General features: G+C 55.8%; 1 protein-coding gene across 2 annotated transcripts in view; it reads right to left on the bottom strand.

The window, feature by feature from the left end:
* Positions 1–7189: 7189 nt before the first annotated feature.
* Positions 7190–17193, bottom strand: part of LOC144942952 (uncharacterized) — a 73948-nt gene continuing 63944 nt past the window's right edge. The window contains exons 7-9 of one of the 2 annotated variants that reach the window (XM_078870014.1): positions 16390–16780; positions 14459–14560; positions 7190–12510 (exon numbers count right to left, since the gene is read on the bottom strand). In XM_078870014.1, coding sequence (XP_078726140.1) covers positions 12314–12510; positions 14459–14560; positions 16390–16780 — 690 coding nt within the window. In that variant the 3' untranslated portion in view covers positions 7190–12313. Of the gene's footprint in view, positions 12511–14458; positions 14570–16389; positions 16781–17193 lie in introns of both variants that reach the window. The other variant, XM_078870013.1, reaches the window with a different exon arrangement.

A 17193-nucleotide genomic window follows, 5' to 3' on the forward strand; every position in this document is an offset into this window, starting at 1 on the left:
TTATTAAAACATTCCGTGTAATAGAGCAATGTACAATGCATTATACACATCATCATCATCATCATACAAAAATAGACAATTTGTAAAAAAAAATGCTAATTCAATTATAATGCCATCATTGATACTGCCATGGCAATGAATACGTGGAGTTTACCATCTCGGCTTCACAAGGTGGGGGGGTGGGGGAGTTGGATTGTTCCACTCTGGAGATGAGATGGGGGGGGGAAGGGGGGTTATGACCCAACCTTAATCTTATATGAGCAGACAATTCACATCCGTCCCATTATCTGTTCCTCCCCGTAAAAAAGTAACAAAAAATGCAATCATCCCATCAGCCACACGGCCTTCTGCGAGTGCATAATTTCAGCAGCATTGGTTCAGTCCAAGCGAACCTCGGTACCCGTTTTTTTTGACACGCATTGTCTCGTCAGCAGGGTCAGGCTCGCTTAAACCAATCCTGACGAGCTGCGGGGTAGAGCCAGCCGGCACTGCTGCAGCAGCAGCAACTTGCGGCCGACTCATGCTCACCCGAACCCGTTGCGCACAGCGACGATGCAGCCGGGCTTATGCAAAACGGCAGATCGGTGCGGAGAGCGTTCACGCTGTCTCAGCCGAAACTCGGAGTTCTGGATGTGGTGCAAGCAGTTGGTCTCGCATGGGATTCACTCAAACCCCTTCGCTGATTGTGTAACCTGGCAAGCGTTACAACTGTCGCGGACAAAAAAAAACCCCGTTCGAAAACATCGTCACTCATTTATTTGTTTTCACCCTATTAAGGAAGAATAGGATAATAAATGGGGTAGTTTTTATTTAATTTTTAAATTCGAATTGGAAGTTTTACTATCGCCCGCCGCCGTTGTATTCAGCAATGCAGGGCACTGCGTCTTTTCGCGCGAGCATTCTTCACGTTTGAACCTCGGGCTATAACCGCCGCGAAGCGTGCCGCGAACAAACACGGGGAGAGAGAGAAGGGAGAGAAAGAGGAGAGAGAAACGCGCAGGAGCACGGGGGAGCGCATTGGCTTCGAGAACACGAACGGAGATTTTTCGATTTAAAGCTTTCGTGACTGCAGTGATTCATCTTCTTGGTTCTTTCGGTAAAGTCACGTAGAAGGAACCAAGAAGACGAACGGAGATGTCGCGCTGACGACAGTCGTTGCCGGGCCAGGGCGGCGTCACTCGCAGAGAGAGAGAGAGCGGTCGCCGCTGACCGAGGCGAATGATGGAGTGGCGCGTACGGACCCCGCATTTGTTTGTGTCTCGCCCTTGGGACGAAGGCGGCGGCGAGCGCGCGCCGCTCTTCGGAGGCGCTTCTGCGGCGGCCGTCCGGAACGCTCTTCCATCCGATACGAGGAGGCATCCTGGAGGTTATAAACTTTGAACTCACCTAGGATTTGACAAAATCACTCCTTCAGAACCGCTTTTTGTGCCTAGTCTGTTGTCCCCTCCCCCCCCCTCGGCGCAACCTCCGATGAGCGCGGTTGGCTACGTACGGTGCGAAAGAAGTTCAACAACGCACGCGCGCGCACGCACAGGAGGGGATACGCCTGAGAGGACATCCACCGTCACTGCCGAGGGAGCAGCCAGCAGCCAGGGGCCGGGCCCATTGCTACAACCTCGAGAAGTGCGCGGCACGGGGACAGCTTTTGGAGTCCTTCATCCAGCAGTGGACCCATCACGGCCGACGATGACATCCGTACGGTGCACTACACCATTCAGAGTCGCAGCTGGATAGATGGGACGGCATTCATCCAGCAGTGGATTGTCAAAAGGGGGCGGCTGTATATCCAAAGACAAAGACCCCCTCCTCAGATAGCCTTCATCGATTATTGGGGCAAGTGCCGTTAGCGAGCACCTGTGAAGGCCGGAACGGCACGCGAGGGGGTGGGTGGCCAGCACTATGCTCAGCCGGCTCTGTCTCCCGAGTGGCGATGTTTACGTACCGCACTTGAGGCTGAGTCGACCTAGGGGGAGGCCCGGGACCGGTTCAGATAATCGTTACCGATGTTGATGGCCGTGAGCGGCAATGGAACCAATGGTCGTGGGGTTCCTAGCGCAGTGCGCTGACCGCTGCACCACCGCTCCCCACACACATGCAGTCATGCACGAGCCACGCATTGAGGCACAGATATTCATGCATCCCCTCCTCCACCCCCAAGCACAGCGATCGATCTCAAAAAGCCAATTAGATAATGAAACCGCACTGCCATCGTTCTCTCTTTTCTCTCTCTCTCTACAGACAGTCCCTCGATATACGAACTTTTGGCTGACGAAATGTCGCCTTGAAAGAAAGTGACACGCTCCCGGACACTTTTCGCCTCGAACGAAATCGAATTTCCGCGTGAAACGCAACAAATGTCGCCACCGGCCCAGGCGCGCCGCGAAACCCTCAAACGAGATGCCACCACAGAATGATCATCCCATCCGCGACATCGTCACGGCGCATCTTGGCGTGGTCTTGGGAGTCTTTTGGTGGTGTTATTGTCGACGGTTTTTGCCGCCTTGGCCCAAACTTCATTCATATATATATATATTTTTTAAAGTTATCGGAATTATTAAATTCATTCATTTATCACTTATTTATAGTTCGTGACTCGCTTACCATAGTCTCTAATGCTGCACTGCTTGTCGTTTTATTTGCGTGCGCATCGCCTGCTGCTGTTGACTTGACGAGCCGCTCCCTTAACTGGACATCTTTGTTAAAAAAAACAAAAAACCTTCAAAGCTCATCGGATTCCTCCCGTAGTCTAAGTCAAGAACCCGAGTCTTATACTGATAGGAACCTCCTGGTTACACCAGCCCACAGGGGATTAGTGTGTCCGTCCGTCGTGCAGGGAGGGGCTGGGTGGGGAGGGAGGGGCTGGGTGGGGAGGGGAGGGTGGGGAGGGGCTGGGTGGGGAGGGGCTGGTCACCCCGTGGTGCGCTTTTAAAACTCAACGTTTAACCTACTCACGCCGGCTTGTGCCCGCCCTCACAGTCGGCCATATTTGCGGAATACACCACCGGTGGATGCATGGAATCACGTGAAGGCACTGCAGCACTTTATGTACATGCGACAAACGAGTAATCGATGCTTACACGCGCGATTTCGATGCATGGTGTCGCAAGACTGAGGATCGATATTAACTCTCCTGCCTTGTCCCTCTCATCTCACTCTACTCCCCTCCACGCACTCTCCTGCCTCTCCCCTCTCATCTCACTCTACTCCCCTACACGCACTCTACTACCTCTCCCCTCTCATCTCACTCCACTCCCCTCCACACACTCCCCTGCATCTCCCCTCTCATCTAACTCTATTCCCCTCCACGCACTCTCCTGCCTCACCCCTCTCATCTCACTCAACTCCACTCCACGCACTCCCCTGCATCTCTCCTTTCATCTCACTCTACTCCCCTCCAGGCACTCTCCTACCTCTCCCCTCTCATCTCACTCTACTCCCCTCCACGCACTCTCCTACCTCACCCCTCTCATCTCACTCTACTCCCCTCCACGCGCGCCCATCAACCGAAAGTTCTCAACCGCCGCTCAGCGGGAGGTCGCTCGTTCTCCTCTGCTGCCCCCACTGCCTGCTTACCCCCTTCCTCCCCAGCCGCCTGTGCTGTCGACTCCCCTGCCCCTGCTCAAGTCCGCGGCTCCGACACCTCTGCGCCCTCCGCCTGCGTCACCCCACTCCTTCAGGACCGATATTCACGTTCAGTTTCTCTGTCCTTCCCCCCGCACGTTGCTTACGCGCGATGCGAAAGAAGTTCAACGTGCACACGATGCACGCGACCGATTGAGGGCCTCGCTCTACCGCAGCACACTCTGTCCCCCCCTCCCCCCGTTTCGCAGACCACGTCGTGAGACGCAGCCGCAGTTAGACGACGACGCGAGATAACTCCCGTCTCCCTTCGTTCACGCCACCTTTTCTCAGCCCGTGCGTCGGAGCCGCCGAGAAAGCGCGCGTCGATTGCACCGAGGCACCGACCGCTTGTCGAACGGGAAGAGGGCAGTGCCAGGCCAGGCAGAGGGCATCGCCAGCAGGGACAGCGGCGCACGGGACGAGAGGCTGACGATGGAATGGCAGCCGTGAGAGAGAGAGGGGGCAACGGGAGAACGCACCCACGAGGGAGAGCGGGCGCGGGGAAGATCGCACCGCGTGGGCCGCTCCTAGGCCACGTTCGTAGAATGACATCTGACACACCGTGACGTCGAGGCGTAGGGGGTGGTGGTGAGACCCCCTCCCCCCCAAAGCGCGGGGCCCGGGCGGTCGCCCCGAATCGCCGTTACCGTAGAGGGGCGACCGCCCTGGAGATGGAGCGATGAGAGTGACACCAGTGATCCGCTCTGGTGAGTTACAGGGAGGGGAAGAGCTTAGCGCAACGCTCAAGGCGCGTGCCCTGGAGAAGCGATCGCTCACCGGATCGGCGCTAAAGGGGGTCTTGATACCAGTGTGTATGTGGGGATGCGTTCCCGACGGCGTTATTTCCTTCGTATGAGCAATGCATGAGAGCTCCATTGGTGTATCGGTAAGAGCGCTGATAATAATACTAGCGATGATAGACATTATTTATGTAGGGTGCTTAAAAAATGTTTTTAACACTTACATGGGACTATCGTTTTTAATGGAAATAGAAGGGATATTACACTGTAACATGATAACAAATGTAATGTTAATAGCTTCAAAAAGTCAAAGGGTCTCCCCAATTGTTCGCCATCGTTGTCAACGCGTGGCCTGGAATCTTCTCCAGGTGGTCTCCAGAGCCCGGAGGAAGCAAACATTGATCGTGGTGTTGTTGCAAATTCTCAGAAATGTAAAAAAAAAGTTTTGAAGCACTCTGTATGTTATGTTTCGTAAAAAAAAAAAATACTCCAGCACACAGAGCACACCGTAACAAATCAGCGTTGTAGAGGGGCGCGCTAAGCGAGGTCTGCATGTATTGACAGCGTGCGCGCAAGGCGTGTGTAGAGTGGTAGGACGTGGTATCAATGGGGTCAATGTTAACAGGTATGGAATTCACGTATTGATACATTTTTGGAAACTTTCTCGATCAACTTTTGACCCCCCTCCCCCCACGTTATGTAACTTTTTGATTCTGGACTTCTAAAAGGCGCTTGTAGTGCATTTCCCATAAATATGCTAAATTCCTCTTGATATGCAAATTCCTTTGTCAAGGCGCCCCTTCCCTCCCTCCAACCCAGCTTAAATATACGCTGCCAAGCCTGGTGGTGCCCATTCAGACGCTGTCTTTCCGACAGACCTGTTCTTCACCTGAGGACGGCTGCTTGCGTTGTAGCCGAAACGTCGTGAGAATTATTTTATTATGTTTTATTTTTATTATTTTATTATTTCCCTTCTACGTGACTTTACCGAAAGAACCAAGAAGATGAATTCCTGCAGTCACGAAAGCTTTAAATCGAAATAAACAGACAAGCGGAAGGCCAGGCTTACGCAACAGCTTAGTATCTGTGTATGTAGATGTGTTTGTTTTTTAAGAGAAGACGAGTTCTGAAATATATTGTTTACCCCCAGGCAAAGCCGGTTACTTCCTGCGAGTATCTACATAAGTTCTGCATAATTTCATATACACACAAACAAACAACAAAGATTCCCCCGTGTAGCCTTAACAGACTGCTGGGGCAAGTGCTGTTAGCGAGCACCTATGAAGGCCGGTACGGCACACGAGGGGGTGGGTGGCCAGCACCACGCCCAGCCACCTTTGTCTCCCTAGTTTACGCAGGTACTCATGTGAGGCTGAGTCGACCTAGGGGAGGCCCAGGACCCGAGTGGCAGTGTTTTTTACACATCGCACCAGGCACTCGTTTGAGGCTGAGTCGACCTAGGGGAGGCCCAGGACCGGTTCAGATCATCGTCACCGGTGTTGGTGGCCGTGAGCGGGAATCGAACTCGGGTTCACCGGTTTTGGAGCGCAGCGTGCTAACCGCTGCTCCACCGCTCCCCACAATATACACACACACATCTCTAATATCACACACATCTCTAATATCACACACACACACGTAGAAAATGCGCTATTCCGTCAGGATTTTGGCCAAGTATCCCAAGAGCAAAGACTCTCCTGAAAATGAGCGTTGCGACTCACGCGAGGCTTTCATGGATAAAGTGACATTATCACCCTCTCTAAGTAATAATTTATTAATAAAAATAATAATTTAACTTACATCCCTTCGTCAATCCACTGCTGGACGAAGGCTTCCTCATGCCGCGTCAGTCGTGGGGGGGTGAGGGGGTGTTTGACCATACTTCACCAGTTTGGTCAGCGTCGGATGTCACTCGCCACTCGAGTTAAGACGCCGTGGCTGAGAATTGAACAAAGGGTCGCCCGGATTTCGAACGTAGCGCGCTAACCACTGCGCCACCGCTCCCATACATGCACACACATTCACATGCATACACAAACACCCCCCGTGTCGCCTTAACAGTCTGTTGGGGGCAAGTGCTGTTAGCGAGCACCTATGAAGGCTGGCACAGCAATACACGAGGGGGTGGGTGGCCAACACCACGCCCGGCCACCTTTGTCTCCCTAGTTTACGCAGGTACTCATGTGAGGCTGAGTCAACCTAGGGGAGACCCAGGACCGGTTCAGATAACAATGAGCGGAAAATCGAACTCGCGGATGCAGTGTTCGGAGCGAAGCGCTGCGCTAACCACCCACCACACTCACCGCCCCCCCCCCCCCACAATGCCACACGCAACAAAAAGACCCCCCCCCCCCACCGTTTAGCCTGCACAGGATGTTGGGTGCAAGCGCTCCGAGCGAGCGCCTCATGAAGGCCGGCACGGCACGCGAGGGGGTGGGGTGGCCGGCCACCACGCCCGGCCGCATTTTTGTCTCGCCGAGTGGCGATGATTACGCGTCGAGTCAGGCGATCCGTTTGAGGCTGAGTCGACCTAGGCGTGGCCCACGACCGGTTCGGATTGACACACACGCGCGCACGGGACACGCGCGGTCTAAACAAACCATTTCACGACGACAACAACAAAAACAACAAGCCCCGGGATGGACAATGGGAATTGTGAGCCGTCTGCTTGGAGACTTCCTGCACGAGATGCAGCAACGCCTTCCTGTCTTTGTGTGGCTCCTAGAATAAGTGGGGGGTCACCCCTCCCCCACCACCAACCTCCCCCCCATACCAACCCCCCCACCAACCCCCCCCCTCCACTAACTTCCACAACATTGACTCTTTTCATTCAATTCACGATCGACAAACCACGATCCATAACCACTGCTGGATGATGACAGGGGGGTGTTTCCAGTGTCGGATTCTCCTAGCAGCAAACGTAGCTACATGTGTAGTAGCTACTATATATGTAGCTACATATGTAGTCGCTACTATATGTAGTAGCTACTACATATGTAGCTACTACATATGCTACGGGCCCCGCACTTTCAAGGGCCAAGCGCTAAATGCTTTCAAGCTATCAATTCAGGTTCGGTGATTCTGCACTTGCTCTATTACTATAGTACTATACCGCCTTCAACTTGTATGAACGACTGGGTGTTTAAGGTTAGCGATTTGTCGTATTATGTAGCTGTATAGCAAATGAAAATGTATTACTATGCAAGTAAAAAACACATTTTTGTCAATATTTACGTCTTTTTTTCGTTTAGGGCCCCTTTATAACATCATGCTACAGGCCCCGAGCTAGCTTCATCCGGCACTGAGTGTTTCCCGCTACAGCCACCGCTGCCACCTCTCGTTCATTGGCGATGGAAGGCAACACTGGTCAGCACCCGTCACCGTCAGTCATGGTCTATCCGCTGCTAGACGAAGGCGCGTTCGCAAGCCGTCACCACCGCCCGCCTCTCACGGCACAGCGATGGATGAATCTGTCGCGGAGCCCTGCACGGAGCTGATTACATTTTATTTTTGTATTTCGTCAATTAAAGCCAACGCTGAGTTACGCAGCTCTTTGTTCAAAAGCGACCTGGCCGCCACAGGCGATGCTTCGACAAACGTGGCTTGACCATTGTGCGGAAATTTACAGCGGCCCAAAATACTCTGACAAAAAAAGGCGTGATGTCGTTTGTAAATGTGGAGGGAACAATTGGAGGAGCTGGAGAGAGAGAGAAAAAAAACCCACGCGGCCACGGGAAGAGAGACACCGCAAACTCCAAATATACAGCAGCAGGCGTCAGGGTCGGGATCGAACCCACGACCTCCTGCACACCAGGCGGGGGAGTTAACATCTCCTAGCCACCGCGAAGCCTCACATCGCTCAGCTTACGGGGTCTTCGTCGTCGTCGTCATCATCCGATTAGCACGTTTGGCCCCATACGTTGCGAAATAAGTTCAACATTCACCATCGGTCATCATCGCGGTTGCATCAACACCAGTGCTGCTGCTCAGAACGCTGTGACATGAATAGGGGCCACACCCTGCTGACGAGGGGCACAACTAGCGAAACCAGCCTTCAGGATCTGACCCGTACACAGGAGGAGGGCAGTGGGTGACGTAGAATCGAGAGGCCACGCGCTGCTGATAACACTCAACCGAGGTGACGCTGGACTTTGGGACAACACGTCATCCGGTAGCATCGGTTAATGGGACAACAAAGATAAAGATCCCCCGTATAGCCTTAACAGACTGTAGGGACAAGTGCTGTTAGCGAGCACCTATGAAGGCCGGAACGGTACACGAGGGGGTGGGTGGCCAGCACCACGCCCGACCGCCTTTGTCTTCCTAGCGGAGATGTTTACACACCGCACCAGGTACTCATTTGAGGCTGAGTCGACCTAGGGGAGGCCCAGAACCGGTTCAGATAATCGTCACTGGTGTTTGCGCGGGATTCGAACCCGGGTCGCCAGGTTCGTAGTGCAGCGCGCTAACCGCTACACTACCGCTCCCACTAATGGGACAACACACACACACACCCCCACACCCTGCTGATGACAATCACAGCGGTCGAAACTGGCCTAGGGCTTTGCCCCAAAACCAGGGATGGAACTTGGACAATAATGAACGACGCCCATTGACGCACTTTAGCTGATGCCATTGCTGCTTCACGATGCAACGCGCTGCTGATGAAACCCACCGACATCGAAGCCATATCCCGTACTCTCTGGCTGATGAGACTATCCACGTCGAAAACCAGTGGTGACTTCCCCCACCCAATCAGAGCAATATTAACTATCTTGTACACATTTTACCAACCTATAAATGATGATTTAACGAAGGAAAGATATGTTGATGGCGAGATGTTGACGACTATGATGATGATGGCGATGATACACTATGCCCTGACATACATTGCATATCCATTACAAGGTATGTGTTGCCTTATATAGACTGTTGGGGCAAGTGCTGTTTGCGAGCACCTATTAAGGCCAGCACAGGCACACGACGAGGTGATGTGGCCAGCACAACGCACACACATTTGTCTCCACCGGTGTGAAGTTTAACACAGTTCACCGGGTCTTAATTTAAGGCTAAGTCGACCTAGGGGAGGCCCAGAAGCGGGTAAGGATGTAGGTCCCTGCTGATGTAAACCTTCCCACTGACCACTGTCGGGGATTGAACCCAGGTGCGATACACGCGGTGACCTCACTCTCACGCACAAAGACAAAGGTCGCCCCGTATAGCCTTCGACGGACTGTTGGGGCAAGTGCCGTTAGCGAGCACCTATGAAGGCCGGCACCGCACACGAGGGGGTGGTTGTGGCCAAACACCGCACCCGGCCGCCTTTGTCTCCCCAGTGCTGACGCTTTACCGCACCAGGTACGTACGAACTTAAGGCTGAGTCGACCTAGGGGAAGCCCAGGAGCGGATGAAATATTCACCGTTGTTATTGGCCGTGAGCAGGAAATCCAACTAATGCGGCCGCGGTTAGTAAGCACATCAGCGCGCTAACCACTGCGCCACCGCTCCTCACTACCCACACACATACCATACGCATGCACACACAGGCACACCACACACACGCGCGCACACGTATGCGCATGCATATTCATGAGGATTAATACGAACGGCATTAGCAGAAGCCTGGCGTGTAATCCCTGGGTGTTTGGCAGCGGAGCAACGGGCGTCTGAAGGGTGGAGATGACTCGCCATGCCGTCATCTCGGCGGCTCACACAACCAGCAAGGGCCAAAGGAAGCGCAAGATTGCAGTCACAGGCGCGCCAGGGCGTCCTCCTCCTCCTCCTCCACGTTTGCCCGTGAGCCGTTGCGTGTTACACAAACAAAAGAAGAAATGAAACCCCAGGTAACCCAACGGCGGCATGAACGCGATCAAGACGGCGGAACTTCGCAAGCTCGATTCAAAAGCTGCGCCGCGCCCGAAATGTTTCTTGTGTGACCGCAGGGGGTGGGTGGCGTGGGTGGGGTGGGGTGGGATCGAGGGGTCCCCCCCCCTCCCCGTAGGCTGATGGTGACAACAGGAACGCCGTTCCGATGTTGTGTTGTTGTTGTTGTGTTGTTGTTGTGTTGTTGTTGTGTTGTTGTGTTGTTGTTGTGTTGTTGTTGTTGTGTTGTTGTTGTGTTGTTGTTGTTGTGTTGTTGTTGTGTTGTGTTGTTGTGTTGTTGTTGTTTTGTAATCGTCCCAGCGCGTGGAGCCAGGCGAGAAGACGACGATGTTGCCATCTGCGGCGCGCCAGTTGGGGGTGGTGGTGGGGTGGGGTGGGTTGGGTGGGGTTGGGTTATATAGGTTGGGTGGGGTTGGTTGTGGGTGGGGTGGGGTGGCTGGGTTGGGTTGGGTGGGTTGGGTGGGGAGGGGTGGGTGGGGTGGGTGAGTTGGGTGGGGTGGGTGGTGGGGGTGGTTGACTCAGCCCACCACCACCACCTTTGTCGTCATCATCATCAAGTTCGGGGGGTGTGGGGGGGGTCGGTCAAACGAGTAAACGCTTCGCGGGCACTTGACAGCGCTTGATGTACGGGGGCAGAGTGCCCCCCCCCCCCCCACGATGGGAATGTGGAATTTCCACCGCCGGCTACAGGAGGAGGCGCCTCCCACTTTGTCCTCGACGCGAGAACCACTGGTAAACAAAAACACCGCCGTGCGTCCTTGTTGTTGTTGTTTTTTTCCGGCCGGTCCGACATTTAATCTGCTGCACCGCGTGCCCATAAGCCTCTTACGCTGCTGAAACAAATAACCAACACGTATCTGGGAATGTCACGGGGCCATGTGACCCCAGGTGCCCACCCACCCACCTCGCCCACCCGGGCGAAAGTTGCTCATTTTAAAGGGACACGCGTGGGCACGGTGCCACGTGGCCCCGCGTGCGTCACTATTCCGCGGGCGGGCGGGCGGGCGAGAGGCTTAGATCGACATCAGGGCTACCAGGCACTCATCCACGCCGCCCAGATGGAAGCATGGGGCTTACCGAGAGCCGTGTGGTGAGCCGAATCATGGTGGTGGTTGGGGGGGGAGAGCTGTAGAGGGTGGTGGGGGGGGGGCTGTTTGGCTCAGCGAGTGAAGCGGGAACACCAGCGCACACGCCGTCCGTGCTGCCCCTCTGCAGCGTGCCTCGTGTTTCCGCGCGGCGCCGGGAGCAACACCGAGGGAACGGAGAGAGACGGCCGGAGCGGGCCGGAGCGGGCCACGATCGGCGGGCCCCCCATCGCCTGGCGTCCCACCAACCCCTCCGCCCGGCCGCGCTCCCTTGCGGCACGTGGGCAAAGGAGGCTTCTGCCGGGACCGGCTCCGACGTCGCCGCTCGGTTGGCCCGCCGGCCCCGTCGGCCGTGCGCGCCGGCCCCGTTGAAGGGGCCAACCGCGCCGATGGCAAGAGGGGCACGCTGGTTCCAGGCGCGGTGCCGATGACGACGATGCCCCCCCCCCCCCCCCAACAAAAAACGCTTCCCTTTTCGCGAGGCATCATCGCGATGGTCCTTTCGGCGAATGGCGCAAAATGCACCGGCGGTGACCCTGTTGCCGCCGCCGTTGAGATCCGATCGGCGTGAACGTCACCTTGGCCTCGGGCGGCGCGGCGGCGATTCGGGGTCGCTGTCGCCAGCGGTCCATGGTCGTCGCGGCAAGAAACGGGGTGGTGGTGGTGGTGGTGGGGGTGGTGGGGGTCTCAGCGACCGCGTCTCTCCACCGGCATTTTGTCCGCGTCCCTTCACCGACGGCGGCCGCATCGTCGACGGGCGGACAGAAGAAATCCTTGAGTCGCACTCGGCGAAGGCGGCGGTTTTTTGGGTGTGGAGATGGGGGTTGGCGGAAGAGAAGGAGTAGGCCGACGGCAGGGACTAGTCGGCACGGGGGAGGGAGGGAGGGAGGGAGGGATGGAGGGGAGGGGGAGATGGGGGGGGGTCGAGGTCACGGGTGGAGGGGTCACGAAGGTGGTCAGCGGAAGATGCACAGCAGCCGGTGGCTAGGAGATGTCAGTAGCCGGGCGGTGGCAGTGGTGGCCGGTGGCTGGCCGGGCCCCGTCTAGACCAGGGATCCCGCCCGGCTCTGTGCCGGCACCATGATGGGTACGCCTCCCATGCGCACGAGGTTGCCTGGGGACACCGCGCGGGCCGGAACCGGCGACACTCCAACGCCGAAGTCCATCGGACCGGGCGAAGTCTGAAGAAAACAAAGAGACAAATAATATCGACGGGAATGAAAGCTTTCGTGACTGCAGGGATTCATCTTCTTGGTTCTTTCGGTAAAGTCACGTAGAAGGGAGATAATAAAACAATAAAAATAAAACATAATAAAATACAATTCTCACGACGTTTCGGCCACAACGCAAGCAGCCGTCCTCAGGTGAAGAACATGTCTGTCGGAAAGACAGCGTCTGAATGTCTTCAGACGCTGTTCTTCACCTGAGGACGGCTGCTTGCGTTGTGGCCGAAACGTCGTGAGAATTGTATTTTATTATGTTTTATGTTTATTATTTTATTATTTCCATTCTACGTGACTTCACCGAAAGAACCAAGAAGAATATCGACGGGAGCCATTTTTTGTTGTTTTGTGCCTGCCGGTGTCAAAATTTTACGAGAGAGATATACTTGGAACCAGGATTTTTACCTCTTTCTGGTAACAAAACAGGGGGTTCTTGAAATGTCAAAACAAACCTACTGCAAGGCAGCGAGTCTGCATCAACCACATGAACTTGCGGCACAACAAAACAAACATGCAACACGCTCTGATAACAATGCACGCATTGTCTTTGAAATCGATTGACCTAGACCAGAGACAGCCGTCTTTATGGCCTTGTCTCACGAGTGCTCAGGCCAGCGAGCGCCAAAAGGCGAACAACACAAAAGGGCCGTCCATAAATGACGTCACGCGATTTTGGCCGATTTTTGACCCCCCCCCCTCTCCCCCCCCTCGTCACACGGCGTCACAAAAAGTCAGACCCCCCCTCAAATATGACGTCACAAAGCTCTGCCCCCCCCCCAAAAAAATATAATTCCATTTTGAAAACATGCTTAAAATCGCTGTAAACTGTTGTCATTGTAGTGCGTATTTAATGTGGCGCTGCACTCTGATGTTGTAGGAGAAAACATTTATTAAAAATTAGGCGCTGGAAAGCTGAAATTGAGCATAAAATTAACTTTAAAATATTAAACGTCTAACTAAAACTGCAGATGTTCAGAATATTATATTGAAATTCTCTTCCAATTATACAATATTAAAAGTAATTATAACTAGAAAAAAATACTTGAAACTTTGTAGTAGAACGAAGCAAATTGGAGAGTACAATTCTAACAATCCCACAGAATGAAAAGCCCTGGTTAGATTCATTAAAATAAAAATGTTTAATAACAATCATCTTTCTTTACCAAATGTATGCTTCTCCATTCTCCCATGGAGAAGCAAAATGCTCCTTCATGGAATACATAAAAAAGGTGACCTTAGTAAATTTAAATATTCAATTAGTTAATCATAAAAATTAATAAAAATTAGTGTTGTTATAACAATTCTATTTATAATTATTTAAAGTTCCGCATTTTGAAGTGACGTCATATTTCTCAAAACCCCCCCTCCCCCCCTCGTCACACATCGTCACATATCGTCACAAATGTCTGACCCCCCTCCCCCCCTAGGTGTGTGACGTCATTTATGGCCGGCCCAAAGGCAATGCACGTATCAAAGTATTCATAGCTGGGGTTGAGCAGTTATATCGATGGAACCTTTTGCCAGAAAGGGTGAAGCCTATTCTTATTTTTTTTGTTTTATCATAAAGACAAAAACCCCCCATGTAGCCTTATCAGTCTGTCGGGGCAAGTGCTGTTCGCGGGGCGCCTATAAAGGGGGGTGGGTGGCCAGCACCACGCCCGTGCCACCTTTGTCTCTCCCAAGCGGCGATGTTTACACACCGCACCAGGTACTCATTTGAGGCCGAGCCGACCTAGGGGAGGCCCGGAACCGGTTCAGATAATCGCCACCGGCGATGGTGTGCCGTGAGCGGGAATCGAACTCTGGTGGACGGGGGCTCGTGGCGCAGCGCGCTAACCGCTGCGCCACCGCTCCCCCCCCCCCAGCGCACATTGACACGCGAACCACAAGGGCTGAGCCCCAGTACCATCGGGATTGGAGATGGGGTGGGCCCGTTGCTTGGCGACAGCGGAGACGTCTGATTGGCCAGGGGCTCGAACGGGACCCCCGCCTCGTCGCAGCGGCTTGGCTGCAGATTCTGCGGGGAGGACCACGTGGGGGGTGGGGTTGGGGGTGGTGGGAGGGGGTAATGGTGGGGGGTGGTGGGGGGGTGATGGTGGGGGGTGGTGGGGGGTGGTGGTGGGGGTTTGTGGTGGGGGGGGTGGTAGTGGGGGGGGGGGGTGGGAGGGGGATGGGGTGGTGGGGGTGGGGGGTAGTGGTGGGGGGGTGGTGGGGGGGGGTGGTAGTGGGGGTGGTAGTGGGTGTTGGTGGGGTGGTGGTGGTGGGGGGTGGTGGTGGGGAGTGGTAGTGGGTGTTGGTGGGGTGGTGGTGGTGGGGGGTGGTAGTGGGGGGTGGTTGTGGGGGGTGGTTGTGGGGGGTGGTGGGGGGGGTGGTGGTAGGGGGGGGTGGTAGTGGGGTGGTAGTGGGGGGGTGGTGGGGGGGGGGACGACACCAGGCCACGTGAAAACCACGACGACACGTGGAGACGAGGGACGATGAAGGCGATCAAGCGCCACAGTGACCCCAAGCGCCCTGCACTTGCCGAGATCCTGGGTTCGAGCCCTGACTCGAGGCGTCGGATTCTTCACGTGGGCTGCTGAGTAAACACGGCCCTGAATGAGGCGCTGAGCTGGCAACACAGAGAAGCCCGAGGTTCGAGCCCTGGGGTCTGGGGGTTTTCTCTCCCTGTGCATCAGGTGCACACTGCCTGTCACGCTCATAGCGGCAGTGTGTGCCAGTGCGTCTGGGGAGTGGTAGAGTTGCATTCAGAGCGCGCCGCGCTACGAACCCGGCGACCCGAGTTCGATTTGCCAGTGACGATTAATTTGAACCGGTCCTGGGCCTCCCCTAGGTCGACTCAGCCACAAATTGAGTAGCTGGCACAAGTGGGGAGACAAAGGCGGTCTTCGTAGGTGCTCGCTCACAGCACTTGCCCCAACAGTCTGTTAAGGCTACCCGGGGGATCTTTGTCTTGCCGGTGCATGCCACCATATGCCAGTGCGTGTGCGAGTGGTGCGTGTACATGCCAGCGTATGCCAGCAAATGTGTCAGTGTGCGTGTGTCAGAGCGTGTGCCAGTGTGCGTGTGCCAGTGTGCGTGTGCCAGTGTGCGTGTGTCAGTGTTGCGTGTGTCAGTGTGCGTGTGTCAGTGTGCGCGTGTCGGTCAGTCGACCCGTGGCAACTGGGTCTGCCCCGTGACCTCCTGCCAGCGGGCGTTCGACACTTCACGTGGCCTCAAGGTGCACCTCGCCTGGCACAAGCGTCGTGGTGACGTCACCGCCACTTAGTGGCGAATGGCGGTTGTTGTTGTTGTTGTGTGTCAGTGTGCGCGTGTCAGTGTGCGCGTGCCAGTGTGCGCGTATCAGTGTGCGTGTGTCAGTGCGTGCAGTGCGCGTGCCCGTGTGCGCGCGTGCCAGTGTGCGCGTGCCCGTTTGCGTGTGTCAGTGCGTGCCAGTGCGCGTGTGTCAGTGTGCATGTGTCAGTGCATGCCAGCGCGCGTGCCCGTGTGTCAGTGTGCGCGTGCCAGTGTGCGTGTGTCAGTGCGTGCCAGTGCGCGTATGTCAGTGTTGCGTGTGTCAGTGCATGCCAGCGCGCGTGCCCGTGTGCGTGTGCCAGTGTGCGCGTGCCCGTTTGCGTGTGGTCAGTGCGTGCCAGTGCGCGTGTGTCAGTGTGTGTGTGTCAGTGCATGCCAGCGCGCGTGGCCCGTGTGCGTGTGTCAGTGTGCGTGTGCCAGTGTGCGTGTGTCAGTGTGCGCGTGCCAGTGTGCGCGTGCCAGTGTGCGTGTGTCAGTGTGCGCGTATCAGTGTGCGTGTGTCAGTGCGTGCCAGTGCGCGTGCCCGTGTGCGCGCGTGCCCGTCACCTGGCCGTACGCGTTCTGCCGACCGCTGCCGGGCGCCGGGTTCACGAGCGAGGCGGTCACCACGGAGGGGGCGTTGGCGTCCACCACGGCGAACGCCGGCGCGCGGCCGTGCCCGTTGGCCCCAACGACGTGCGGCGCGTTCTGCTGGTGGAGCGCGTGGTGAGGTTGGTGGTGAGGGTGGTGGTGAGGGTGGTGAGGGTGAGGGTGGTGGTGGTGTCGGTCGGAGCCGCCGGCCCTGTGCGTCGCGGGGCCGTGGGCGGCCGCCCCGTTGGCCGGGTGTTTGTACGGAGGCCCCGGCGCCGAGCTCAGGCTGCTGAGGCCCGAGCCGGGCCTCGGGGTGCTGCCCGCTTTGCTGCCCGACGCGGCGTACTGCGGCGGGGGGGCGTCCATCCTGGCGGGGGCAACAACGAGGTCGACGACGATGATGATGATGGCAGTGGCAGCAGCGGTCATTGTCACATCACGTGGCGGTGATTATCGGTCGTTGGGGCGCTCGTCGATGATGATTCTGATGATGATCACAACCAAAGCAACGATAATCACGTGACAATGATGGACACTTGTCAACCCCTTATCAGTGCCCTACCTTATTACAGACCAATTCAGAGCTTATACTGGTAGGAACCTCCTGGTTACACCAGCCCACAGGGGATTATTGTGTCCATCCGTCCATCGTGCGGGGAGGGGCTGGGTGGGGAGGGAGGGGCTGGGTGGGGAGGGGAGGGTGGGGAGGGGAGGGTGGAGAGGGGCTGGGTGGGGAGGGTGGGGAGGGGCTGGGTGGGGAATTTGCTGGTCACCCCGTGG

The sequence above is a fragment of the Lampetra fluviatilis genome, chromosome 29 (genome assembly GCF_964198595.1).
Source record: "Lampetra fluviatilis chromosome 29, kcLamFluv1.1, whole genome shotgun sequence".
Taxonomy (NCBI): domain Eukaryota; kingdom Metazoa; phylum Chordata; class Hyperoartia; order Petromyzontiformes; family Petromyzontidae; genus Lampetra; species Lampetra fluviatilis.